This window comes from Eutrigla gurnardus (assembly GCF_963514095.1).
Source record: "Eutrigla gurnardus genome assembly, chromosome: 16".
In the NCBI taxonomy this organism is placed as follows: Eukaryota; Metazoa; Chordata; class Actinopteri; order Perciformes; family Triglidae; genus Eutrigla; species Eutrigla gurnardus.
Genome location: NC_139927.1, coordinates 8,222,699 through 8,249,086, shown reverse-complemented (window position 1 = coordinate 8,249,086; position 26,388 = coordinate 8,222,699). Strand labels below are relative to the sequence as shown.

At 43.5% G+C, this 26,388-nt stretch overlaps 3 protein-coding genes across 4 annotated transcripts; 1 reads left to right on the top strand and 2 right to left on the bottom strand.

Moving 5' to 3' along the window:
- Positions 1-198: 198 nt before the first annotated feature.
- Positions 199-5,036, bottom strand: moxd1l (monooxygenase, DBH-like 1, like). Its single transcript, XM_084031152.1, has 13 exons — positions 4,685-5,036; positions 4,390-4,536; positions 3,511-3,663; positions 3,274-3,363; positions 2,983-3,138; positions 2,769-2,871; positions 2,247-2,419; positions 2,080-2,168; positions 1,681-1,777; positions 1,529-1,588; positions 1,046-1,140; positions 782-881; positions 199-690 (listed from the first exon to the last, which is right to left on the bottom strand). Exons 1-13 carry the CDS (start codon positions 4,952-4,954, stop codon positions 532-534), a joined length of 1,692 nt encoding a protein of 563 aa, XP_083887278.1. The 5' UTR covers positions 4,955-5,036; the 3' UTR covers positions 199-531.
- Positions 5,037-6,347: 1,311 nt separating this feature from the next.
- Positions 6,348-18,453, top strand: snx9b (sorting nexin 9b). Of its 2 annotated transcripts, XM_084031150.1 has the most exons (19): positions 6,348-6,644; positions 8,601-8,687; positions 9,412-9,486; positions 10,376-10,501; positions 11,158-11,235; positions 12,201-12,363; positions 13,671-13,806; positions 13,929-14,013; positions 14,160-14,285; positions 14,380-14,497; positions 14,579-14,709; positions 14,788-14,891; positions 15,005-15,108; positions 15,270-15,347; positions 15,483-15,559; positions 16,421-16,510; positions 16,709-16,823; positions 16,914-17,005; positions 17,146-18,453. In XM_084031150.1, exons 1-19 carry the CDS (start codon positions 6,633-6,635, stop codon positions 17,191-17,193), a joined length of 1,845 nt encoding a protein of 614 aa, XP_083887276.1. In that variant the 5' UTR covers positions 6,348-6,632; the 3' UTR covers positions 17,194-18,453. The 2 variants fall into 2 exon arrangements, with proteins under 2 accessions (XP_083887276.1, XP_083887277.1); XM_084031151.1 differs by lacking the exon at positions 11,158-11,235 and having other exon boundaries at positions 6,349-6,644.
- Positions 18,454-18,589: 136 nt separating this feature from the next.
- Positions 18,590-23,986, bottom strand: LOC311027238 (techylectin-5B). Its single transcript, XM_084031153.1, has 9 exons — positions 23,834-23,986; positions 23,211-23,485; positions 21,943-22,158; positions 20,909-21,028; positions 20,708-20,822; positions 20,470-20,607; positions 20,119-20,335; positions 19,838-20,033; positions 18,590-19,753 (listed from the first exon to the last, which is right to left on the bottom strand). Exons 2-9 carry the CDS (start codon positions 23,364-23,366, stop codon positions 19,607-19,609), a joined length of 1,305 nt encoding a protein of 434 aa, XP_083887279.1. The 5' UTR covers positions 23,367-23,485; positions 23,834-23,986; the 3' UTR covers positions 18,590-19,606.
- Between the last annotated feature and the right edge of the window lie 2,402 nt (positions 23,987-26,388).

Below are 26,388 nucleotides of genomic sequence, written 5' to 3'. Positions count from 1 at the left end.
GTATATAATTTATTAAAGGAGAAGAACAAGCAAATTATAAAATCAGCAATTAAGCTTACAGAGAGAGTATGAAATACACACAATACATAAAGATACACAGAGATAAGGGCATACAGTATATATTACAGTATATATACTGTAATACGGGCATACAGTATATATTACAGTATATATACTGTAATACGGGCATACAGTATATATTACAGTATATATACAGTATACTAGTGTGGCTGAATTACTTAATACAATACAATAGTTAAGTGTTATGAAAACGCTTTTAAAATAAGATAGGAGTGTACATTTAAATATGAAAATCAATATGCCACTTGCTAAATAACTTGACACCTGATCTGCAATTAATAATCAATACTAAAAAACAAACAAACATGTGCTACGAACAGAGAAATGGCGGTATAAATTCTGTGCTGTAAAGTGTATTACACCCAGTTTGGATATAATAGAGAACTGATCAGATGTACTTTCCTTTATCAAGATTGCAATACTTTTGGATCTGTTGCTCATACATCCATGTTACATTATTGCAATCCAGAGTAGCAGCAGAATGATTCCTGCTGGGTTCCTCGTCCAGGAAGTGCTGAGTCGGCTCACGCCATTTGCATCCTGACAAGTGACAGACGGTGACTTCATCATCTCTCTGATCGTGCCGTTTCGGATCAATGAGAAGTTGTACTGTGAAAAAGGAAGAGATGATATAGAAATGTGTATTCATCTTTTTATGATACTTGGTGAAAGCAATGACAGACAGAAGACTATTACTTACTTCGTCATCGGTGACCAACTGAATTTGTGGAAGGATCTTTAGGAAACGCTCCTGCGCGGTTATTTTATCCTGGTCTGTAGCTGTGGCGTACTCAGACATGCTGTCAAAAATTAGTATGGAGCGACTTCAAAAGAGCGAATCGAGATACTGCTTAAAAAATACATGTCAAATATGTATGCTGATTGTAAACCAGCACTTAGCCGAAATAGTATGGGTAGGATAGCACCGGGTCTTACTGGTAGATTGTTGATCGTTGATAGATACCTTGTATTTGGGTGGCTAACACATGCGCTGATCTTGATTGCAGGGTAGTAGAGTAGGAAGGCCAGGCACATCTCATCAGTAGTTCCTAACCCCATCTGAAGGAGGAGCATGTGAAACATGGCAGGCATTAAAGACTTTAAAAGTGAGAGATTCTCTTTTATACATGCATTTTAAAATAAAGTGTGCCATAGGAATAGGAGAGCCAGCCACCTTAATATAATCACCACCTGTCATTGTACCGGTTAATGCACATAAAAAAATGTGTAAGATTTACTATAAAATTAGAAACTAAAGTATATCAGTATGATATTGATGTTATGTTCAACTAATACCTGACAACAGCATAATACAATACCTGCTCATTTGTTTCATCAAAAGTCTTCATGTTACAGGTGTTTCTTTGTAATATTTCTTGGACAACACTGATTTAATTTAAAGCACACTGCATGTGTGATGACACGATGTCGTACAGTATTTACCCACCTGAGTGACTTTGGTGCGATCAGCAGTATTGTAGGTGCACTCCACTGCAATCTCATCGCCCTGTAACGGGAGGCAAGTAACGTGGCACGATGTGTTACAGAGCACTGTTGGAATTCTACAGTTTTGGGGGCATGGAGGCAATGGAGACCTACCGGTTTGACTGTCTTGATGCTCCCTAAAGGCATGGTCTGCTGTAGACCAAAGTTGTAGTGTTCATCCCGGGCAATGAAGTCTATCTGCTTTCCATTTCTACAGAGACCAAGACATAAACCAGCGCTGCGATGTGATCCAAAATGGGATTTTACTCCAAAAACACAACTACTCCAAACACATCATTCAATCTTCTCCTTTCTCCTTTGGTTGTCCATCAAAATAGGATGACGGCGTTCACTCCTTTACCGGTGAGATTTGTTTGGTTAAAAACAATTTATTACTGTGTTTTTACAAAACCACTTGAATTATATAAATATAATAAATATAGTCTTTTTTTAGTCTTAAATTGAGGTATTGACTCATACAAAGCCAACCCCCCAATCTGTTTTTTTTCTTACCTGTAATGGCCAACTCTGACTTTCCTTCCAGCCAAGTGAGTGTGCAGCATCACAGCGAACACTTGCAGTTCAGGCACCGGATTCAAAAGCTAGGGGTGGAAATGTAACATAATCAGGGAGACAATACGATGACCCATTAACGTGTGCCAGTTTGAACCACTACAGACCTGAGAAACGAGGGTGGTGTTACACACGCCGTAGGTGTGGAATTGAGTAGCTTTTGGGGGGATGTTGTAGCTCAAATAGTCATGAGGCAGCACACCTGTGGTCAGGATGCCGGCATCATGCTTCCTGGGTTGGACTTCGTAGTGCAGTCTCAGTCCTGAGCTGTCTGTCCTGCCTAAAGAGAGAACGACAGGTGCTCAAGAATGTTGCATCTTGGTCATGTGATGAAAAGAGACTACAGAATACAGAAAATAAGTGTTAGTATGACCGTATGCTGTGTATTTATTGTTCAATGCGTTGGTGGCATTTTAAAGGGAAATTCCACGAATATTTTTGTATAAAGGTTAATTTACTGACACAGCTTGGACCATAGGTGCATAATGTCTTCAGTGAGCCTTTGAGTGAGCTATGTTAAGTTTGAAAACATGACCCCTGTGATGTCATCAAGGTTATTTGGCTTGGGCTTGGGACAGACAGACAGACAGAGACAGACAGATAGTGTGAAAAGGATCTATATTATCTACCTGCTTCATTTTTCAGATTATTGTAGTGGATTTCCAGCCTATAAAATGTATCGCTGTCAGCACCTCCAATAGGAATAGCCACATCTTCTGGAAGCTCAAATACCTGAGTGTTAAGGGGAGGAAAAAAAAACTGTGGATCAGTTACAAGCACAACACTGATACGGCTTCACACACAAGAATACAAATGGCAAAATGGTGAGTGACTGTCCCTCACCCCTCCACCCACTCCCCACGCAGCCACCACTCCGAAGCAGGCATCCCCTACGTCGCCCATGAAGCACGGCTTTTCGTACGGCTCCGTCACATAGGAGGGGCAGCGGTACAGCAGCATGTGATGCACGAGGTCAGGGTGCTCAATGACTGGTTCAATCTGAGGTCAAGGGAGTAGAGATTTGGTAGAAGAAAGTGTAAATAAACATGAAAATCAAGATGCTTGTAGTTCCTATTTATTTCATGTCACTTTTTTTGAAAGGTGAATGAAAGATGAAGGGGAAAAAATTATTACCTGGTGTATATAATATGTTGCGTTTACATTTAAGCTCTGAAACTTCATGATCTTGCAGTGGTAGTAGGTACGTTTTTGAGGGACAGTGATCTGCAAAACATGAAGATAAAGGTAAACAAAACAATACATCTTTGTCTCTTCGTTTGGAAGGTTGCAAGGTTAAAATCAACATATTTTCCCATAATTCCCACAAACATGCCGTGTCTATCATTGGGATAAGTGTACAGTTATTCCTACATTGTCCACTCTGGCGCTGATATAGTTGAGGTTGGTCGGGGTCCTTCTGGGCCTATAGTTCAGCAGGTTGACTTCCTTGGTGCCTCTACGGGCCTGATGGTAAGTGATGTCATCTGTTATTCCGTAGGAATAGATCAGTTTGATGGGTTGATCCTATTAGAGACATGGACATTTAAGTCAACGAGTATTTTACAGTATAAAAGCTGCAGCTACAAAACTACTCTTATTTTAAATCAAGTGATAAACAGAGACAGTGTAATGGTTCAGACTTTGCATTTTCTATAACAGTTGTCAACTCATAAAGCAATGTGTTTTGTAACCGAAATGTGTATCGTATTTCACGTGTTCAATGGGAAAATCCTAATGTTGTGTACCTCTTTCTTTTGTTACCATTGTCTTCATGCCTGAAAACACCCAATTCAATGCATGGTATTGGAGAACATCCAGGTGAACCTAACAGGTGAAATCCTATAGCGCTTCACATGGATACGAGAAAGGTAACTTGACCTTTACTTAGATTAAGATCAGCAATACAAAAGACTGTAGTGTTACCAATGGTGTAAAACAATAAAGAGGTTAAGGGAGGACTAAGCAGCCGCCCTTCCTTCTTCCAAGACATGGTTCATTCATCCTTTTTTTAAAGTTTCAACCTGAGACATCAACAAGGTGTCACATTTTTCTGATATCATATGGTGAGGAAAACCTCATCACATATTCAGTAGCAATGAAACTTCAAGTAACAGAACATGCGTAATAGCCAAAATAATGGATTTATCACTGAATTCTCAAGCTGTGTTGTTTGGATGGAAACTGAAGTTTGTGCGATATTACATGTAGAACACCTAAAGAAGTGGGAGACAAAATATTTGAATGTCTTACAGTGATATGGAAGTCTTTGTCATCGCACGACTGAATGGACCTCTGAAAGGTCATCACAGTCTGACCTTGGCTTTCATCCAGAGAGAGGAGAGTGTAGCTCTGCTGCTCGTCCACCACGGGCATGGAGTTTCCTGTGGCGTGGCGGTCCTAATGGACAAAAAGACACAACTTTCAGACAGAGGCATTGTGTTAAATTTGCTGTCGAACATGGAAACTCAAGACAATTTGCCTGCGATCTTTAAAGATATCCAAGTATGGAGGAAATATAAAGGCTTAATGTCTGGCGATGACTTACTGTGAAGTAGCTTCCATTGGATCCAACTCCCCCTATGATGATGTCTGACCCCCTCATGCCTCCGTTCGGACTCAAGCCAAAGCCCACCCAGCCCGTCGTGTTGACCGCCAGCTCAAACGTAATGTGGCCTTGTGGGTTGTCAAAGCCCCACTTCAAGGAGACCAAACGGTTCTGGTCCAGGTACTCCATGAAGGGCATGGCGGGTTCCGACGCCCTGGCTGCCTTTGTCCGGACCGAGAACAGGCAGAGGAAAGGAAGAAGGGAGCGCATGATGTCTCTGCTCAGTTGGAGGTCTTCAAACTGAGCTCATTGTCTGTGGAGCTGCCCAACGTCCTCCCGCCCTCCTCCGACACACCTGCGTTGTTAGGTGATACCTCGACTGATACAGGTACAAAAAAATGCTCAGTCATTTCTCATTTTTCCTTTTGGCACACACAAAAAAAACCCCACTGCATATCACAGAACTCTGAATCTCAGCTGGAATTTTGTGCCATATTTCACTACACTTTCAGATTTCAAGATTTCTTTATTTTGTGCGAAATCTGCAAATTCTTCTTAAAAAATAAAATAAAACATTAATGACGTGCCACAGACCTCCCCTGTTTGCTGTATCCCCTCTCAGCTCCTCTCACGTCGACTTGTTCCACCGGTTCTCTCACACCGACAGACAAATGAGACCACTCAGGTGTTTGATATATGAGGAGGTGACGAGGAGCGAGCAGGAATGAAAGTTGCACCTTTCATTTTGGCCAGAGGTTGGAACTAGAGTCAAACTCTGGCCAAAATGAAAGGTATACCTCTCATCTCTCTCTCTCTCTATCTCCCTCTCTTTTAGTCATTAAAAGACACAATACATTTTGCACTGTATATCTTCATGAGTATTATTATTATTATTTTACACTGGCTGCTGTAACTTCTTACCAAGTGATACTTCAAACTCTTACAGGTCAAACAATTTTAAGGCATTTTAACCCATTAACAGTGATTGCACCTGCAATTTTCAGCCAGCCTAGTAGGCCTATACAGCCTATAGGGTAATTTAAAAAAAAGATGCATGCATGTACCCAAAGAGAGATAAATGCAGTAGCACATTGAACCCAACAGAGGGCGACATCAGCCTAAGAAATAAACCCGGGGTCACTCCCTTTCAGCTGCTGTGCCAACTGTGAGCTGCCAACAGCTTTGTGAGTAAACACACCACAGTGGCTGCCTTGACGTAAGAATACATGTACCGGAACTTTGGACCATTAGTTTGAAATCAACTTAACCTAATTTGGTCGGCATGATTGTTTATGGGTTTTGGTTGAATAAAATACTAAGCGGGAAAAAACTAATTCGAAATATTGATTCAAAGCAAACATTTCGATGGCTGTTTTACTAGGTGTATCTACATTTTTAAAGCCGGTGCTATTAATGTATTATTTGTATTATTACAACCTATGAAATTGGTTTATTAATTACGTTTTTTTTTACATTAACAATTTTCAATGTATATTATTTATGTTGTACCTATTCTTAAATTTGAGTTGAAGTGAGCCGATGTTTAATGTTACTTTTCTGTGTGAACGCGTCACGTCTTGGAGGAGCGTGTCGGACCGAGACTACCTTTCCGGTTTCTCTCTCTCCGCGGTGCAGGTCACTCCCTCTCCGTGCTGTCAGCAGCAGCTCTCTGCGCGGTTCAAACTCGCAGCCACACTGAGCGAACTAGTCCGTTCCCACCGTCCACATTTCCTTATTTTCCTTCATTTTTTTTAAGTGACAAACTGTTTTTAGTCATGTGTTAACGCCTCTTGCGCTGCGGCGGCTCTTCACCGGACGTTACCGTCTCCTCTTCGCTTTTGGTTTTTAAAAAAAAAGGAAAACCAGCGGGGGGAAATGTCAAGTTGAGGAGTGGAAATCCTGAAAACCGCAGGGCCTGTTTTTGTAATGATTGATCAATGCTTCGACAATGGCGCTAAAGGTAAGTCTGACAACTTTTCCACGGTGTTTTAACGTCACCACGGGTATTTCGTCTCCCCCAGTCTCCCCCTGACAACTGTATTTTTTACAGTATCGCGGGCTGTGGACTCGTAGCCGTTGTAGTTCCTCGCCTTAGGTCTGCAGTTACTACTTGACGTCGATAAGCTACACGTTAAGTCAAAAACATGCTAATACCCCGCTAAAGTAGCGTGTAACGGACGCTTACGACGCGTCTGTACGCAGTGAATGTGTGTTTTCGCTATACATGGAAAATGTGCCTCATCAAGAAAGTGTCTTGTGACATTTTACTACCTTTCCAGTGCGGGTCATTTCTGCCACCGTGGAATGCTGGGAAATGTAGTCTTTAGCGCGTGTATGGGCTTTGCCCATCCAATGCTATATATGTGAGTGAAATGTGTCAATCTTCGCCATAGACTACATTAAATACAGTTAGTTAGTCATTTCAATTATTGTTAATAGCAACAGCAGGGTAATAAAGTATTACTATTCTCATAACAGGAAATAGATGGGTGGGTTTGATTACAATTGTGCAATTAAAGGTCCCGCATTCCTTCCCGTTAAATATAAACATCCCCTCCAAACAATGTTACTTGAAGACAGAATAATAATGAAGAGTATTCTCCAGAATTTGTGAATATGCAAATATTCTTAATTTCAGAAATGTAACTTCTAATTACATTTTGCCCTTCACAGCTGTGATTAAAGTTGCACATTGGACTGGGATTGCTGTGATATCAGGAAATTGTGCTATACATATACAAGATTTGCAGCATTTCTGAATTTCTCAACTTGACGATGACGATGCTAACCGTGCAGACTACAGCAAAAGTGCTGACACAGCTAACCTCAGTTTCCTCCTTAGTTTGAGATGCGTGGCCAGCCCAGCTTTGTAAACAAAGAACGTAGAACATCTGATTACAACACACACAGAGGGAGGGAGACTTTCATTCTTCGCTCAGATAGACTTTACTCTTCTTTATATCTCAAATAGCCTCCGAATCCCATATAATGAACCTTTAAAGTCCGATTTAATGTGAGCGCAGAGAAACCTCCCCTTTTCTGCAGCTAAGTGTGAAAACAGTTTTCTAGTGTCAAACTCTCAAAGGTCAAACATCCAAGTGGAGCAACAATATGTTGAATGTGGGACCGTACATTTAAATAAAATCAACTTAAAGCCATAAAGCTTGGAGGGTCTAGTTCATACTTTGCCCAAGTTGACGTCAAAACAGAAATAAAGAGCTTTCACTGACTCTCTTTTGTCCTTGCTGTTTGGAAACCTCCGTAACTCCTGAGAGGTGGCAGGCTGAACACCAAAATAGAATTGAATTCCATCTCATTGGTTAATGAACAAGCGAGCTAGTTGAGTCTGGGAAGTGAATACTGTTGTGATAACATATTGAATGCTGACATTTTAAATACAGATAAGAACTGACAATCCAAGTTAATTTGGATAGTCAAATTTATGAAAATATATGAGGCACCAGCCTTAATAATTAGCCATGAAGTGACCCGTGAAAAGCAATGTATTTTTAGCGGGTTTTCACACTGTTGCACGTATGTGTTGCCTTGTGACGTTTGTGTGTGCGTCGCCGGGGCTGAAGGGGGAAGGGCCGATTTGTGGATGTGGGTCAGTGTGAGAAATTCTGCTGGCTCCTGCGTTAAACTGAGCCAGGTGATGGTTCTGCCCGTTTTTTTTTTGTTGACACTGGTGCATAGTTAAGAGAGTCTGCATAATACGGACAAACTAGTTTGGCCCGTTTTGCTGCTTATTAATTTAACTCCACAATATAATCCTCCACTAAAGAGTCAGTGGGTGTGTTGGTATACGTGTGTGTGCATCCACAAAGATGTGCAAATATATGTTCATGAGCTGTCGTCATCGAATATGTCATGTCATGTGTCATGTCATGTGATTTTTCCTCCTGATTATTTTTAGGCACAAGTTTTATATGATTTCACTGCTGAGGCTGGAAACAACGAGTTGACAGTGAAAGAGGGCGAGACACTTACTATCATCAATAAGGTAAATATATCCCAGCATGCCTTGACCTTCCTATTTAGCTAAGTTTCTGTTTTGTGTACATCATGGAAAAATGGCATTGATATAGTTTGCATAATAATTAATCTGGACCTTCTTTGTCACTGCTGACACTGGAAGATTGGAAAAAGTCTTATTTTCTGCCTAAAAGTCAACTATTTATTCGGTATAAGAGCTGTGTGTTATATCCTGAAACTAGTGTTCATGTGACTCTCCTGTAAAGAATGTCCCAAACATGTACAGAGGAAGGAGGAAAAAAAAAAAAAAAAGTGAGCGTCGGTAAACATGATGTCACCACAGTTCAAAGGTCGCTCACTGTGTGCTGACCTACATAGTTTTCTAATCAAAGTCGGTGTTAAGCCAATCAGGACCTGCTGTATCAGAAAAACAATCGTTTTTTTTCCTTTTCTAAATAAAGTGACTGTGGAGGAATTTGTCCGGGGAGCTTTCAGCGTGTTTACAGATACTCAGTTGTAGTAGTGAATTAAGAGAAACACTGTTAGAGTAACGCAGCTACATGTTTCCGGAGAAACTTGTTTTTAACTTCAATGCATTTCTACCAGGTTCCCTTTTTAAGGGGATTTTTTTTTTAAATGTTCCCCAGTAGGCTGATTTTTCTGTGCATGTGATGCAGACACCTACTCTCTGCTGGTCTCAGCCAGTCCCGGTCCTTCACGCTAACTTGTGTTTTGGTCTTGCTCCGTTTCAGAGTATTGGAGGCGGCTGGATCGAAGCACAGAACTCACGAGGGGAGGTCGGCCTGGTGCCAGAAGACTACATCGAGGTGAGACAGACAGCCATTTAAGTGTATTGTTGTTGAAATGAAGCCACAAGGCCGTCTGCCGTCGTGTTTTGAGCAAAACGTGTACTATCTGTATCAAAGTTCAACCAAATATTTAACAATTCAACCTCACAATGCCTCTCTCTGTTAGATACGTGTCATCACAGTCAAGGGTAGGTTTTCTGCTTTGACTGTGAACTCCGGCGGCTAACTAGAATCACAACAGGATGCGCCTCCTTCAGGGTTTTGCTGATTAGGGTGTTCGTGTGTGTGTGTGTCCAGTAACTCTGACCTCATCATGGGGATATGATTCACTCTGAAGACATTCAGAAAAGAGACGCAGAGGGAGTCTGATTAAGAGTAAACTCTGTGGACTCTGTGAACAGTTTAGCCTGACTCTAAACGACCACCATGGCAACATGTGACAGTGTCGTGTGTTTACAGGAGAGGTTGATATTATCCGTCCGTTTCACTCAGAAAACAAGCTCATGGGGATGCGGGTGTTTGTCTGACCTTAAGTTACCTCCCCAGCTGCCCCAGACTGTTGAGATTTTTTTTCCCCCCACAAATCTTAAAAACTCATTGATGTCACTGGTTGTTTATGTAACGTCTTATGAAAAACATCAGGGCAGTTTCTCAAGAAACTCCTTTCTATTTCAGTGCACTCCACTGGGAAAAACATCTGTAAAAGGATAAAACTACAAAAAAAATAGCCAGGCGAACACTTTTAAGTATTACCAGCCAGTTTTCTCACACTTTGGATTCACTGAGTATGTTTGAAAAGCCAGGGAACGCCAAGGAGACACGATCATAAAAGGCATTAAATCATACTGGAAAATCTAATGGCACTGTTTTCAATCTCTCCCTTTGTCTTTTACCTTTCCATTTGTAGTTCGGTAAGGCAGTACCATCGTTCCCTGCAACTGCAGCACCTACTCCAAGCGTAGGACATGTTGCAACTCCAGACCTGTCAGTCTTTGATTCCTATGCTCCTGCAGCAGCACCTGCACAATACCAGGTAACACACTCGCATAATTAACGCTTATATTACGTTTTTTTGTGTGGGGAGGGGCGTTTACTGACCTTTGTAGCCGTAACCTCTCTAAATTCAGTGTTGGAGAAGTAATACCTGCAACATTTCCACACACATACACACCTGCCGTGTTCCCATTTGCCCATTCAAAAGTGATTTCAAAAGAAAAAAAGCACAAAGCAGAAGTGAGCGATGAAAAGAGTTGCACTGGAATACGTGCAGCCCGAGTGATCCCCAGAGATGCAGAAGTGAGAGCAGCTGCTGTGGAAGATATTCACAGTGGTCATGTCATTTATAACGGACCAGTGGTCATGTCATTTATAACGGACTGGTTTGAGCTCTAGGAAAGTAGAACCAACAAGAAATAAGCTCTGAGAAATCGTGCGTATTTAGCAAGCAGGAAGTGCAACAAGCGTAAATGTACTGCTGGATCAGTAGAAATTTGGGCACAGTATGTAGTTGAGTCAAAGCAGGAAATGTGTCAGCCATTATTGTTCATGCTCAATCTCTCTCTCTCTCTTTCACCCACACACTCACTCACAAACACATCCATACCCACTGTCACTTTAACCCATCCCATGCTGAGTGTTAACCTTCTCTGCTGGCACTGTGTGATGATGTCACCTTCTTCTCCCCTCAAGGTGGATGCTGGGGGCTTAAGTCCCCAGCCGGACACCCCCGACACCCCAGTTTCCCCCTACCTTTCGTCCCCCGATGAGGTAACCGCCACGTAGGGGTGGTGGATGAAACCAGGCCCTGAACCCCTCACCCAATCCCCGCCCCAAGCCCCCTCCTCTCTGATTGGTCCGCTTTGGCAAATTCCCCCCCCCCCCCCCCTCCTACTCCTCCGACTGCCTGCAGACAGCATGAACTCACCCTCTCCGTACACTACAGTGCACGTATGCACACTCGCACGTCATCGAACCCCCGTGCCCTTTATCTAATTTGTGTGAATCAGCACAACAAACCAACCTATTAAAAGCTCAAGGATCAGTCAGTGATTACCGTATCTCACGCGCAATTGACTAATCACACTGACCAATCATCTGACCGGCGCACAAACATCAACTCTGCGATGATCTCATAAATTATCGTATAAATGTTTTCAGTGTTCATGTTAACCGACTGAATGCGCTGCTGAATCTGGAGAACGCTGTTGTTGCCACGTGTTGTTGCTCGCTGCGCTGCTGTGTCAATCGTTTGTGAAACTGCTGGTTCACTTACTTCTGTATGTCTGTGCTTTACGTGGTGGTTTGAGTGACCCTGCACTAGTTCTGTGCTCATGACTTGGTTGGCATTAAGCTAATTGCAACATACAATAGGCACACATACACACACTCTATTGCATTGCATGCCTGTGCACACAAGGTTGCGTAGTGGTTGGAAGTATGTCGGCCTTGAAAGCACGGCATGCGGCTGCATTTTCAGCTTCTGAGTAATGTAAAAAACATTGTTTGTGTGGACTTGAGGATGTTTGTGTGCGCATTTCCATCATTGTAAGCGAATGTTTTCAAATATGCACTCATCACATATTCCCTGGTAGGTCTGCATCGTGTGTTTGGAAAAAGCATGTTGTTTAAAGACTCCTGTCAGCTTCTCATTAAACAGACTGGACTCTACTCTGTGTTGTCTCTCTCCTATCCTTATTTGATCTGTCATTCTTTTGTCTCTCCGTCTCCTTCAGGCTAGTAACGGAAATGATCCCTGGTCGGTGTGGAACGCGGACCCGTCGGGGGGCTCCAACAATAACTGGGCGTCCAATCCAGAGGGAACCCAGACCGGGAAGGCTCCTGCTGATCCCTGGAGCAACGCCTCACAGGGCCACCCTCAGGCCTACCAGGGCCCAGGTAAGAAGAGCTGTGAGGTTAGCAGCCGTGGTTAACCTCAGGATAATTGAAACACTTTAGATATGTAATCAGGATATTATGCAACTCATTTTTTCACAGAGTGATATAAGGTCAAGAAATCTTGGCAAGCTTCCTTGGAGAACCAGAGGGGTTTTTCCATCATGCAACAATATAAGAAAGAATAATCTTTATTAGGCTACTGTTTCCTGCATTTCAACCGAAGTTGATACTCAGTAAAATACCATGATAATATACAGCAAGCCCTCTAATCTGGATCTCCAGGTAGTTGGATCCAGTGTTTTTATATGCAAATACAATTTCATCCAGGTCTTAACAGATTTGCAGCTCCCACATGTGGTTCTGCTTTGTTGTTGTCTCTGGCCAGGCCATTCACAGAGTACCAGCATGTGGACAACCAAGTCATGATTTTTTTTTTTTTTTTCTGCTCGACTATGGAAAAGTTAGCCTCACTCATGAGTCAGAAGGACAAATTACTTGACCTGATTTTTTTCTAATCCTCTAGTTGTTATTGTAAAAAGAGAACTGGAGGAATAAATGGCAAGGAGAGGAATTAACAGGCGTTTCCTTTCTTTCTCTCTTGCCAAAGACATCTACCCATATCCTTACCTTATCGATTACACAGGTATTGGCATGCATCGCCTGGTGGATGCGTTTTACCAAGCTGCTTGTGTGTGGGTGTGTGTGTGGGTGTGTGACTGGCAATAACTACTCATGAAGGGTTTCCAGCAAATAGTTTTAGGAATTAATGATTATGATTAAAAGTCTTAAAAGCATGTGTGTGCAGTATTCAGTCTGCATCTTGATATTAACACTTTGTTAACTTGACGTGTGAGTGCCAGATGTGAAAGGAATGACAGAGGAGTGAAACTGGATTATATTTTACACTGATATATGCCATATTTGTCATATCAACATCACAATGTTGACATGTTTTACATTTTTGTAAAGATAGAGTGAAGGTGAGAAAGGAGGTTTTGTGGCTGGCTTAGTTTAGCTGTTGTTACTTTTTGGTTTATCCATCATGGTTGGATTAAGCAACACTTCCTTTTCATTTTGGAAAACAAAATGACTGAAATGGTGGATCATCAAACAACAGCTATCGATTATGGAAGCCTTTGAATAACCCTTTCAATGTATCTGCTAGTGGTTAATGGAGATAATAGACCAATGCCTGCTGTTTGTATCATTTAATCTTCCCCGGCAACTCTACATAATCAGCTGTTGCACATTAGTTATTCATTTCTGTGCCTAAAACACAACCCGCGTGTGCATGGATCTGCTCTTAGGAGCGGAGGACGACGAGTGGGACGATGAGTGGGACGACAAGTCCACTGGCGGTTACGCCGAGTCCGAATCTGGAGACGGCGGAGCAAACCAGAGAGGAGGAGCTCATGCGTCTTCGATGAAAATCTCCCTCAACAAGTAAGACTTTATAGAGCAGTAAGGCATGTCAGTCACTGGGTACAATGCATCGCTGAGTTGATGTGCTTCGGTTTAAATGTGCGTTTTCGAGGTTGAATTTCTTCTTTCTTGTCTTTGAGCAGATTTCCTGGGTTCTCCAAGTCTGGTCCAGAGCTCTACCTTCTATGCAAGCAGCTCGCTAAGGGCAAAGAAAGGCTACCCATCTATGTAGGTTGTCTCCAAACACGTCTTTACTGTATTTCCTACAGTTTGTTCACTAGTTTGATTGCTTGGCTCCCCATTTTGCCAGTGAGAAACTATGTTTGTATGCAATGCTGCATAGCAGGTGTCTAAACGTTGTTTTTTATGCTGAGGTTGGAGAAGTTGGACCGGTGTGGTTTTACCCAGAAACTCAGCTGGACTGCGTGGTGGCTGATCCCAAGAAAGGCTCAAAGCTGTACGGCCTCAAGAGCTACATCGAGTACCAAATCACACCCAACGTAAGTATCCAGTACCGTTACTTTGTCGTATCTGTGCTATAAATCTGGTTAAAACACTGGGAAATGTGTCTAACTCTGTGTTATTGGTTTGCAGACAACAAACCGACCAGTCAATCACAGATACAAGCACTTTGATTGGCTGTATGAGAGGCTTCTTGACAAATTTGGGTCAGCCATCCCCATCCCCTCTTTACCAGACAAGCAGGTGACAGGTTAGTGTCCGACTCCGACCGAACACAAAAAAGATGAGCGTTCCTTATGACCAAAGAATGTAAAATCTTTTCCTGTTCCAGGGCGATTTGAGGAAGAGTTTATTAAGATGCGTATGGAGCGGTTGCAGGGCTGGATGACCAGGATGTGCAGGCACCCTGTTGTTTCCAGCAGTGAAGTATTCCAGATTTTCCTCACCTACAAGGATGAGAAGGTGTGCTGTTTCTCCTCTCCCTTTATCCCTAAAAAGTACTTTATTATTATGTATTGCTTAATTAAATGATTGGTACAGGACTGGAAGACGGGGAAGAGAAAAGCAGAGAAAGACGAGACGGTGGGAGTGATGGTCTTCTCTACGATAGAGCCTGAAGCTGCGGAACTGGACGTCGTTGAAGTGTGAGTTTTATCACACTTTGCTCCTTTAAACCTGGCTCGGAAAGCTCCGACGTGAATTGTGTGTATGGCTGCTTATGCTTAACCGTATGTAAAATGCGTCCCACGTCCCGCAGGGAGCAGAAATGTGAGCAGTTCAGCAGGTTCACCAAAGCCATGGACGACGGTGTGAAGGAAATCCTCACAGTGGGCAACGAGCACTGGAAGAGATGTACAGGCCGTACGTTAACTCAATGTTTTACCGCACACAGGCCACGCCTTCATTTTGAACTGTAATTGCTGTTTATGATAAAGTGTTTGTTGTGTGTTGAGTGTTTTATCAGCTCAAGACGGATTCATTCACACGGTGTGTGTCTGATTTTGTTTTCTTCCCCTCCACAGCTTTACCAAAAGAGTACCAGAGAATCGGCAAAGCCTTCCAAAACCTCTCTTCTGTCTTCCACAGCAGTGGATACCAAGGTGGGTACAAATATAATAATGGTGGTATTGCTCAGTAACCGTGCCGACACGCATTACGGGGACTGTTTTGAAACTAATTGGCACACAAATGCTGTTGAGAAACACGGTGTATTTGTAACCCCTTCTCCGCCGTAGGCGAGGCAACGCTGACGGACGCCATGACGGCGGCAGGCAAGACGTATGAGGAGATAGCTCAGATGGTGGCCGAGCAGGTATGTTCTGCTATTAAACAATCTTTAGTGTTGCCTTCAAGTGTTTTTATTCCCACCTAAACAACTATGAAAAATGCTGCACTTGGTTTCCAAGAAGAACAAGGCAGTGCAGCAGAACTTAAAGGCCTCCGTTTCCTCGACGTTCTCCTGAGTGTATTTTAGACCCTATTATGAACCGCATTATTGTTTCGCCTTCACGCACTCAATTATCATAATATATCTCACAATGTCTGTGAACATTTCCTGCCTGCAAGCCAGTGTTTACATCCTGCTTGTGGCTTTTTAACGACCCCTTTAACCCGGCGTCCTGTCCCTGAAGTCTGTATCTGTAAAAGGAAGAAGCCACAGGGAAACCTATCTCTAGTATTTCCTGAATCTGGTTTTGTCCTGCTATTTGTGGCTTCTCTTACCGTTCTATGTAGTCTGATTGGTGTGTGTGTGGTGTGTAATGAAATCAAAATCGGGCCTTTTTTGATATCCATGCAGCTTCCAGCGGGAGGATTCTTCTGGTAAGCTCATGGTGCACCAGACACTTTTTATCAGTGCCCCTGTAGAAATTGCTGCCTTTAGTTTAGCTGTGCTTGTGGGAGGGTGGATGTGGACGGAGCCAAGAGTCTAAAAGAGTCTATCTGTTGCATTAAGGCTACATATACCTTCCCCTTGATACATTCGAGGATGCTGGTGTTGATTTTGATATACGTATAGCTAAATATCTTTAACTCATCTATTACTCCACCAGTTTTTTTAGTACGACAGCAACAGTCTTCTTCCTAATCACTTTCGGATCTCAGTGTTATTTCCTGTTTTTAATTTTTTACGTCCGTTTCTGTCTCTTTCCATCCATCTTCGTTCCCTTTGCAGCCCAAGAAAGACCTCCACTTCGTCATGGAGACCAACAACGAATACAAAGGTCTTCTGGGATGCTTCCCCGATACCATCGGAGTCCATAAGGTATAATAGTTACACAAAGGGAGATTAGAAAACACATTTTACTGGGTGTCACTCAATTTAGTGAGTTGCTAGTTGTCGACTTCACACATCAAAACTGAAGTGAACATTTGAACTTTAATTTGCTTCTTTTTTTTATCCCTTTATCTGGATTCAGATGAGTTCAATGTCACTAAAAGTGTGTGTGTTTTAATCTTGCAGGCAGCCATAGAGAAGGTGAAGGAGGCCGACAAGCTGGTGGCCACCAGCAAAATTACCCCTCAGGACAAAGTCACCATGGCTAAACGAGTCAGCACCATGTCGTATGCATTGCAAGGTAACACGCTCACTCCGAACAGTTGAAACGGCGGCGTTTTTATCGTAATGTGATATCTCATATCTTGTTTCGCCCCCTCCTCTCCCACAGCTGAGATGAACCACTTCCATAGCAACCGTATCTACGACTACAACAGGGTCATGCAGTTGTACTTGGAAGAGCAAGTCAAGTTTTACGAGACGGTAAAGCGTTTTTTTATCGACCACCTATCCGAGTAAATTGGCGTCCGTACAAGCCTTATTACCTGGGGAGCCGTTGCATCGTGCTCGCCAGCCTCTGCTTTTGTATTCATGCAAGTTTTTTCGTCTTCCTCTTCTGACAGATTGCTGCAAAGCTGAGAGAAGCCCACGGTCAGTTCACTACAATGTGAGCGCAGCGGCCTTCAGCCTCGCTCTGCAAGACGGGAAGAATCACACCAGCTCGACATCCAAAATACTCTTGCTTGCGCTGCATTCTCTCCCCTCCCTTTAATTTAAAGTTTCACTTCTCTCTTTTCCCCCCCCTCTCTCTTACATCATCTCTTCCTTTTCTGTGCGTGATCTTACTCAGAAGTAAAAGGCTTTGGGGGGGCAATGATAGCCACACATGTGTCACGTCCTCTGTCCAAGGCCTTGTGACACAGGAAGTAAAACGTACAGCTACAGGTGCCAACACGCCTGTGCTCGCTCCATTTATTTTAAAAGCAATACTCGTTTTTGTCCATTTTCCCCGTTAAAAAATGGTAAAGGAACGGATGGATGTACACAGTGATGTGGTGATGTATTGACACTGAAAAACCAAAGCTGTCCTCCCCCTCTTTCAATAAGGACAGCAGGGAGGTTGTTTTCCTGAACGCAGCATTGGCAACAAATCAGAGCTTTACTGTCTTTTCCTCAGCCAATCTTTTAAGTTTCTTTTCGCCTCTTATTAGTACCGTTAACATTTGAGAGAATCCTAACAACTCTTTATGAATACATAGAGTCTTCGAAGAACTGTCGAGAGCAGAGTGTCTCCTCTGTAAGTCCACTGCTGACAGTCCCTGGCCTCTTTTCATCCCGCTCTTCCTCTCAGAGCTAACAGGAAGCTCCGCCTCCTTCCTGCCTTTTCCCCTTTGAGGAAAAACAGAAAATGTTTGACTTAGTCGTCCCCCGACCTGCATACCATGACACTGCAGTTTACATTTCAGGAGAGGAGGCAAATCGTGCGATAGGTGATACTTGAGTTGGGGTTCGTTTTTTAAGCGTTTGACATTACAAGCCAAAAGTAAATGGATAAATACCTCCCTCCGTCTCCCTCCCAGGTTTTTTTTTTTTTTTTTTTTTGCTACCGCATTACGGTGTTTTATATGAAGGTGTGACAGCAACGTTAGCTCTGTACTATAAGACGATGGGGGATGAAGCCATTGATTATGTCAATTATGCATTTTTGCTTTTCACCACCCAGTTTCTAATCTTGTTCACTCTTTGTTTTCTTATCACTTGATACATGAAAATTATGCATATATATATAAATATATATATTCTATCTGACCTGTCAGGTGCTTCTTGTCATTGAGATACTATTTTATGTATAGGAGTATTTGCAATACAGTGTAACTCAAATAGGAGCAAAGAGTCAGTTTGATTTATTAAACAATGATTTGTACTCATGAGGAGTTTGTTTGTTTCTTTGTGTGCGCGCTCACAGTAAAGCCCTTCTTCTGCAGCAGATTCTCGCGTAGAGATGGAACGGGAATGAGAATGAGTCGGCAGCCTGTGGGAGCGGTCAAAGAGCGTGTTTGTTCCGTCTCGTAGTGGAGGAAGTCAAAGGGGCCTTTTAGCCCCACATCGGGCTCTCTGCCCCCCATCAGGTGCAGCTGGATCTTCTGCACCAGACAGCACATACATTCCCGTTGTGTTTGAGTGTATGTGGAGTCTGTTCAGGAGCTCGGAGCACTCGTTTCAGCTTAAAGAGATCATCTTGCAGTAAAGATCGTGTAAGAGAAAAGCTGTGGGTGAAACCATTTCAATGTTCGTGACACTAACTGGGTGCTTCAGATAAACAGAAGATAAACTGTGTGCACTGATAAGAATTATCTCTCATTTCCTGTCTGAAGTGCTCTTAGCTTTGATGCTCTCTCAGGACTTTGTATGAAGCATTTGTGTTACATTTTGTATTTGCAAGGTTTATTGTACAATCCATACAGTATGTATTTATGTCTTGATATAGCACATCTCTGCCTGACTCCTATACTGTGAGACAGCAGCTCTTATCAAATCAAAAGGGTTATTATATCTAATATAATTCAGTGACCTTCTGACGTTACAGCATTAAAACCCCTCTTTCAATAAAGTGTTTACACAATGGATTAAACTCATAGTCGACTGCAATTCAAAGTGAATAAAATTGGATAATGGAGTAGTAAATACGGCATATGTAGATTATTCATATTGATAATAAACGGTTAATAATCATGTCTTCCTGCCAGTTGCACATGCCTCCTCCGGGAGCCCCTTCCTTCCTCTGCCGTCGTATGAAACTAAATGTACAAAATAGAAGTAGAAAATAAGGAAGAATTCACTTCCGTGTGACTGAATGAAAAATCATGTCCCAAAAAAAAAAAACTTCACAGTATAAAGTTTCTGTTTTCAAAAAACAAATATTGCAGAAGATGAGACCACAGTCTGGAGGATGTCAGCCACGTACAGCAACATGAGGACTGACGACGTCGTGACATTCAGCTCCTTCCTGCTCTGTCAATAAATCATCACTGCATGTCATCACCACAGTGTCCTAGCCAGATCCCCGTGCGATGCCCACTGTTGTCATGGTGACATGCGGCTTCGGAAAGAGCGCGGTCGGATCATCATGGTGACTTTGCGCAGGGAGTAATAGTCAGAGTCTCTCCAGGAGTACCAAACGATCCCATCGGGGCCCAGCGGCCCCCGGCCTTTCGGGGTGTAATGGCCTCCCTGAGGGATCGGGAAGAAGAAGTCAACTATTTGGTGACTTTAAAAGCACCAAAGTGAAGTCACGACCATGGGGTGCACACTTACCCTGTAGTAGACGCCGTTGAGGTTGGCGTAGAAGCACTGGTTGTACCACCAGCCGCCGTGGGAGATCTCGGCACAGATGTTGCCGCTGTCCGGGGTGCTGAAGCCCTGCTTGTCGTGATACCAGCTGAACGAGTCCTGCACCGTCCCGCTGAAGCCGGTCACGTGGAGGCGGTACTGATGCTCCTCATCCTCCACACTGCACACACACACACATGTACACACACATGGGACATTACATAGTAAAAGCATGGGTCTGCCCCTTGTGTGCGTGTGCCACCGACCTGAAGCTCTGGTACAGGGCATGTTTGTGCTTGTTGGTCCAGTCCTCCAGGTCGATGCGGAGGCTGTACTCCCCCTGGGTGCTCAGTTCATGTATGTGGTTGTTGCCCAGCCAGAACTCTGACTGCAGGTCACCAAAACCGTCCCTGTAGTCCCTCCAGTTGCGGTCAAAGCTCAATGAGCCGTCAGCACGCCGCTGGATGACGGTCCAGCCTCCACCTGAGGCAAAACAATAAAAGGTATGGCACTGGAACGTCTAATGGGTCATTGCACTTGTTCGTCCCATCCGGCTAAAGGAGGAACACACTGAATCTGTGGAAATACAGCCACAGCTTAGCCTAACCCTTACTCACCATCAGTGTCCATATCACAATAAACCTCCACGGGGACGCCAGCCAGCGCCGGCACCACGGTGTAGAGACCTGATCTCCTCACCCCGTTGTAGTAGATGGACGCGCAGTCTATGGGACAGTTCCTCACATGCTGGAACTCTGAGGGAGCAGAATGGGAGACGGCACTGAGAAGGAGACTTGGCGCCCTCTGCTGGGAGATAACAGCATACAAGAGTGCATGCACTATGAGAGAGCGTACCTGGGTGCAGGGCCTCTTGAGCACTCATCAGTGGGTTGGGATGGGCGACGTTGACCAAGCACCCGGGGCTCCGTTTGACTTTATCCACCAAAAGGGTCAGATTGTGGAGGTGGTTCTAAGCAGAAATACGGCGAAACTATCAAAACCCACCGACACGTGTGCCACAGTGAACGGGTTTACGACTCATCATGACAGTGATACCTGGAGGTCTAGGATCAGAGTGCCCTGTAGGTGCAGCAGGGTTGTGGCTTCAGCGTAGTGATTCTCCAACTCGTGAAAACGCTGCTCCAACGAGACGTTCAAGTGGTTCCTCTCTTCACTCTGGCATGTAAATACACAATCACACAAGAAAGAAAATACATCAATGCATGTGATCTCTATAGCACACCTTCCTCTTTCTGACCCCTTTAATTGACTACATGTTTCTGGTCCATCTCAATGTACACGTGAAACCTCAAAACACGTCTCCCGAAGCTCTCGGGACAAAAAGGACGAGCCCTCTCTTATTGACTTAAAGTCAGACCCTTCCGCGTGTCGTCTATTCCTAGTCTGCAGGAGGATAACACTAACTCCCATTACTCCAGACCCCGGAGACCTCTCTCCTCTGCCCGCCTTTTCCTCCAGTACAACACACCCAACACATCAACCCTCTCCAGCAGCCCCTGACCTGGTCCAGAGAGTCTGTGTTTGTATAGGCTCACTGCCTGAGGCGCATGAGGCAACACGTGGAAGAGTAGAAGGCTAATCCTGTTAGTGACTAAGGTCAAGGACATGCTAAAGGGGGGGGGGGGGAGCCGGCTTGATGACCAGGCACCGCGTTACAACGCAGAACTGCGTTTCTTGAACTAAAATACAGCATTTTCAAATGATAGTGATGGCAAACCATGACCTTTAATCAGAAAGATGTAACAGAAATGACTCCTTCCTTCCACATGAAATTAAATATTATATTAAACCACATCCAAGACGTATTTGATCAAATATTTATAGTCTGAACTGTCTCTCAAGTTAAAGACAGAGGAAATACAACAAAAAAAGGTAAATATTTAAGACACACACACACACACACACACACACACACACACACACACACACACACACACACACACACACACACACACACATCACCCAACATCCGGTGAGCTGCAGGTGGACTAAAGCGAGCGCTCAAAGCAGTTGAAGGGATTGATGCTGATAGTTGACCCAGGTCTGCTAAGTCGATATGGAGATCTCACCTCCAGCTCGAGGACTTTGATGCGGTGCCGGTGATTCCTCAGCTCCTCCTGCAGCTCGGAGACGGTCTCCTTCTGCGCCACGATCTGCTGCTTCCTCTCCTCGTTCTCGTGCAGCCAGTAGGAGACCTCGTCGGTGCAGCGGAACATATCCGGGCATTTCTGCTCGTCCAGCTGAGGCAGCGTGGCCACCAGCCGACACATGCCGTCCTCCATCACCTGTTGGACGACAAACGGCTTCTAAGACCTGCTGAAGCTCAACAGAGTGTCAGGAATATCTGTTAATAAATGATACAGCCTCCACTCGCCCCAGCTGTGATTTTCTCTCTAGAAAATCTATATATTTGACATCTGTCAGATTCAAACTGCAGCACATTTGGGTCAATGTTGTGCCCTATAAGATCAAGCTGACCTCATGCTTTTAAATTATATATATAGAAGACTTTACAAGTCAAACTCTTTATTTTACTCCTGGATTATGTTATGACAAAATCTTACATTTCTCAGTGATTTAAGGGTTTTTACTGTAATAGCTATCCCTTTGATATCCCTCTGTGCATAAGGCCTGCATGTTATATTGTATATGTATAAACAGTATTGCATTGAATTCAGTCATTTCCTTTCACTGGATTAGCTAAAAACATACATTCCTCTCTGAACTATCTCTGGATTTCCCAGAAAGTTTACTTAATCCTGATATATGTCGATATCGTAATATTAAATTGCACATACCATGACATAGGATTTTATCCATATTACCAGACCCGAATTGGTCATCGTCAACATTCTAGATACTTTTCAGATAAGGATTTGAATAAAAAACATATGATCAATATGTAAAACACAGATTAAACTACTCATACGTGTAAATAGAAGTTTAAATCAGTTCAATATTGACCAACGACAATATGAACATCATATTTTTAAGTTCAAACTGTGCAAGACCCAAAGAGGTAAAGTATCCAATATTTCACAAATAAAGCAAAGATTAAAGAAAAAAAACTGAATAGAACAGAACTTTTTCTTCTTTCTATCTGCATTAGTTTTCAAGACCCCTCAGATCAGGAACCACAGAAACCACTGGGCTGAACTAAGATACTATAGACTGCAACGACACCGGTATTAGTAACTAGCTTGTAATGTCATATCTAATAATATCCCAGATTCTGCAGAACCAGAAGTTTTTCCACCACAGCTGTCTTGCACGATTCATTCTGTATTTCTGTATTCATTCACAGATCGCCCCTCTTCAGGATGCTTCCATACGTCACCTGGTTGGTGTACTCCCCACACTGGGTTCCCCCGCCGTTGTGCTGGGCGGTGGTGTTCAGGTCGTCTGCTCTGGCCTCCGGGAGCAACACGATGAGGATGCAGAGAGCAGAGCACACGCCGAGGCCGGGGGGGTTGGTTAGGGACAGGAGAGACATCGCTGCTGCTGCTGCTGCTGCTGCTGCTGTCCCGGTTAGTCTGTCCCTGCCTTGTCAGCGAGAGCGAGGACGAGACACACTAGAGAGTGCTTCACCATGTGAGGCTCTGCTGGCTCTCCCTACACAAAGGAGGAGAACCTGACAACATCACTGGTTTATACTCCAGTAGATTCATTAAAAGACGAAGTCCATTCTCTTACACACTTTTGTCCCAGTACAACGAATTGGGCATCAACTCAGGAAAGTGAGATTAATTAAGAGGTCACGCCCTCAGCCTAACATAATACTATAGTTTGTCTTCAGGTAACTCATTTAAAAAAAAGAAAAAGAGGTTTCGATTTGATTGAGTTGAATAGCTTTCATAGAGCCGCTCAATAACATACAGACTTGCACGGATATCAAAATGTGTCGTCCTTAGCAACCAATAGAGTTCTGCCGTCCTCTCTCAGCAAGCGTGGTAAACTCACCCTAGTTACGGACCGTCTTCTACCCCGTTCCCGGCCCACTTCAGGCCGAGGGCTCCTCTCCATTTTCTTCTTCTCCTTCTCTATATCTCCTGTGTCACTCCCTCTCTCCCCCCTCTCTCTCTCTCTCTCTCTCTCTCCCCCTCTCTCTCTCACTCTGTGTGCCTCAGGCTCATCTTCTCTCCCTCACTCTCTCATCCCTCCTCTCCCTCTCTGTGTAGACATCTTAGTGCCATAATCCACCTCTAAGAGGATTCACGATGACTGAGGGACGGAGGCAGGCAGACAAATCGGGTGACGTTAATAAAATTATTCACAAACGAGACTTAAGAGAAACAGCTTTCAGATCTGCTGGAGCTATCCTTTTCTTTCACGATACAAACTCAGTGTGTTTTCGATTTGACTGAACGTTGTGAGGAATATCCTGATTATGTTACGCACAGATCCGAGGGATAAAGAGATGTCAGATTTAACAGAAAAGAAGGAATAGAGTCAATGCATTCAGCTCCATTGGGGTTAAATACACATAAATAGCCTGCATCAGCAAAACGCCAGCACACATCAGCACCTGCAGGCACAATAATCCTGCTCAAAGCTAGTCGTAATGAAGGCTGATGTGAGTGGGAGCATGAGGGGTGCTGATCCTATTACAGTATTCAAGCTGCTCTTTACAACTTTATACTCCCGACTGTGGCTCGCCATACGTGGTCTCCTTAGAAGAAAGCGCTATCTGAAGCCCGGAATTGTTTATTTTTTATGGAATAACAATGTGACAGCTATGCAGTAGGCTGTTTTTAAAATGCAAAAATACTTCCCGGAGCAGCTTTGTTGCGGTGGCTGCATCATATCGATGCACCCAAGGGAAGCCTCTCACACTTTAAAGAGGGCAGCAGAAACGCCTGAGCAGCCATCTTCCTGCTACTTTTAAAAAGAAGGACTACACACATCAGAGAGAGGACAAGCCGGTGTGTCGCTGTCGTATACTGTGTGCATGTCGTGAGGCCACACGGTGGCACCATGTAACAGCTTGATTACCTGCCGGCCTCATACAGATAACGAGCTTCCCCACTGAAGTGCACCAGAGAGACAATACAAACACTAAATAAGTCAACAGAATCACTAGACAACGGGGACCACTGCCGGAGGCTTTAAGGAATGAATGGAGCAGAAATGAAACGTCCAATGGGAGGTGGGATCTTGTTAAACTGGTCCCAGAGTCCATGCTGTTTACACATAGTGTTGTAAAGAGATGAGACATGACTTTATTATTATTATCAGCAGCCTTTGTTATCAAGTCTGAAGGGAGGAATGCATTTCAGTTTGTTTTGTAAGAAAAATACATTTCATGGTGCTAACTGGGCCTTTTTGTGTGTGTCAGGAAAAGAATGATGCAACTGGAGTCATTCATCATACAGTGGTTTTCAGTGGTGAATAATGTCACGGACATCATGTTTGATAAACTGCTGTTGTCTTTCTCTGCAGCAACACATTCAGAACCAGACACACAAAGAGTTGGTGGACTCACGGATCAATAGATGCTGCAGAAATAACGAGCGTTAAAAAAAGAAAGAACTCACTTTTAGGCAGCTTTAAAACCAAATTCATATTATGCGCTGAACAGCACGGACCTTCATTCCCCAGGATCCTCTTCAGTCAGTTGCTTTAAAGACTTATAATAGGATTGTTACTTACACAGCAGCTATCTAAAGCTACTAGTCATACCAGACCAAGACAGCTTTTTAGACCTGCGAGTTTAGTCGGCCTCGTTTCTCTATCAAGGGATGTAACATGTAATCATTGCACCTGGTTAAGATTGATTACTGATGCATTTCAATAGGAATAAACAGAGGATTGTGTCTGAAAACAAAATATACCAACTTTATGTGCAACAGTGTTTATATTTAGCTGCTGCTGCAAAGGCAGATTAATCATTTCCTCTTACTTTACAGCCTTTTTCAAAGACTTCATGTCAGTGACAGCATAATGGAAAAAAAGTTGTCAGGTAAACATTTGTCATGATGTTAAGCTGAGGCTGAGCGGCGGTGTGACAGCCGCGACAGGATGCAAGACAGCTGCTGGTGGCGTGAGAAGGAGCTCGAAGGCGTTTCAGTCCCACGACGCCGGTGTCGAGCACAATAAATTGAGTTTTTGAATTGATTCACTGCCCTCTCTGCCTCTGACAATACAGGTGATTTTCTCTTCTCGTTTTTTTGAAGGCTAACTGCCTGCATTGTTGCTTTTGTAACTAAGGGCAACGTGTTAATCACACAAGAAGTGTACAGTTTCTGTATGCTGAGTTACACTGAGCCATCTCGCCATGACATCAAGAGCTTTGGTGACTACAGTGACTGGAATATGTATATATATGTATATATATATATATATATATATATATATATATATATATATATATATATATATATATATTGCACGTGTGTGTGTAGGCGTGAAAGCAAAAACTTAATGAGCAAAGAGGAAACACATTGAATGCAGATGCTTCCATGCAGGGTCAGTAGATGGTGACGTTGTGAATCACAATGATGCTGTCAACTCAACAA

Excerpts from the sequence above, each read along its gene's own strand:
- LOC311027238 (XM_084031153.1), bottom strand. The coding sequence starts at position 23,366 with ATGTCTCTCCTGTCCCTAACCAACCCCCCCGGCCTCGGCGTGTGCTCT. Across the intron at positions 21,029-21,942 it reads TCAAAGTCCTCGAGCTGGAG|AGTGAAGAGAGGAACCACTT; the intron begins GTGAGATCTCCA and ends TTTACATGCCAG. Across the intron at positions 20,336-20,469 it reads TTGTGATATGGACACTGATG|GTGGAGGCTGGACCGTCATC; the intron begins GTGAGTAAGGGT and ends GTTTTGCCTCAG.
- moxd1l (XM_084031152.1), bottom strand. The coding sequence starts at position 4,954 with ATGCGCTCCCTTCTTCCTTTCCTCTGCCTGTTCTCGGTCCGGACAAAG. Across the intron at positions 3,364-3,510 it reads TCAGCGCCAGAGTGGACAAT|ATCACTGTCCCTCAAAAACG; the intron begins GTAGGAATAACT and ends CATGTTTTGCAG. Across the intron at positions 2,872-2,982 it reads CGTGGGGAGTGGGTGGAGGG|GTATTTGAGCTTCCAGAAGA; the intron begins GTGAGGGACAGT and ends CTTAACACTCAG.
- snx9b (XM_084031150.1), top strand. Across the intron at positions 8,688-9,411 it reads CACTTACTATCATCAATAAG|AGTATTGGAGGCGGCTGGAT; the intron begins GTAAATATATCC and ends GCTCCGTTTCAG. Across the intron at positions 10,502-11,157 it reads CAGCACCTGCACAATACCAG|GTGGATGCTGGGGGCTTAAG; the intron begins GTAACACACTCG and ends TCTCCCCTCAAG.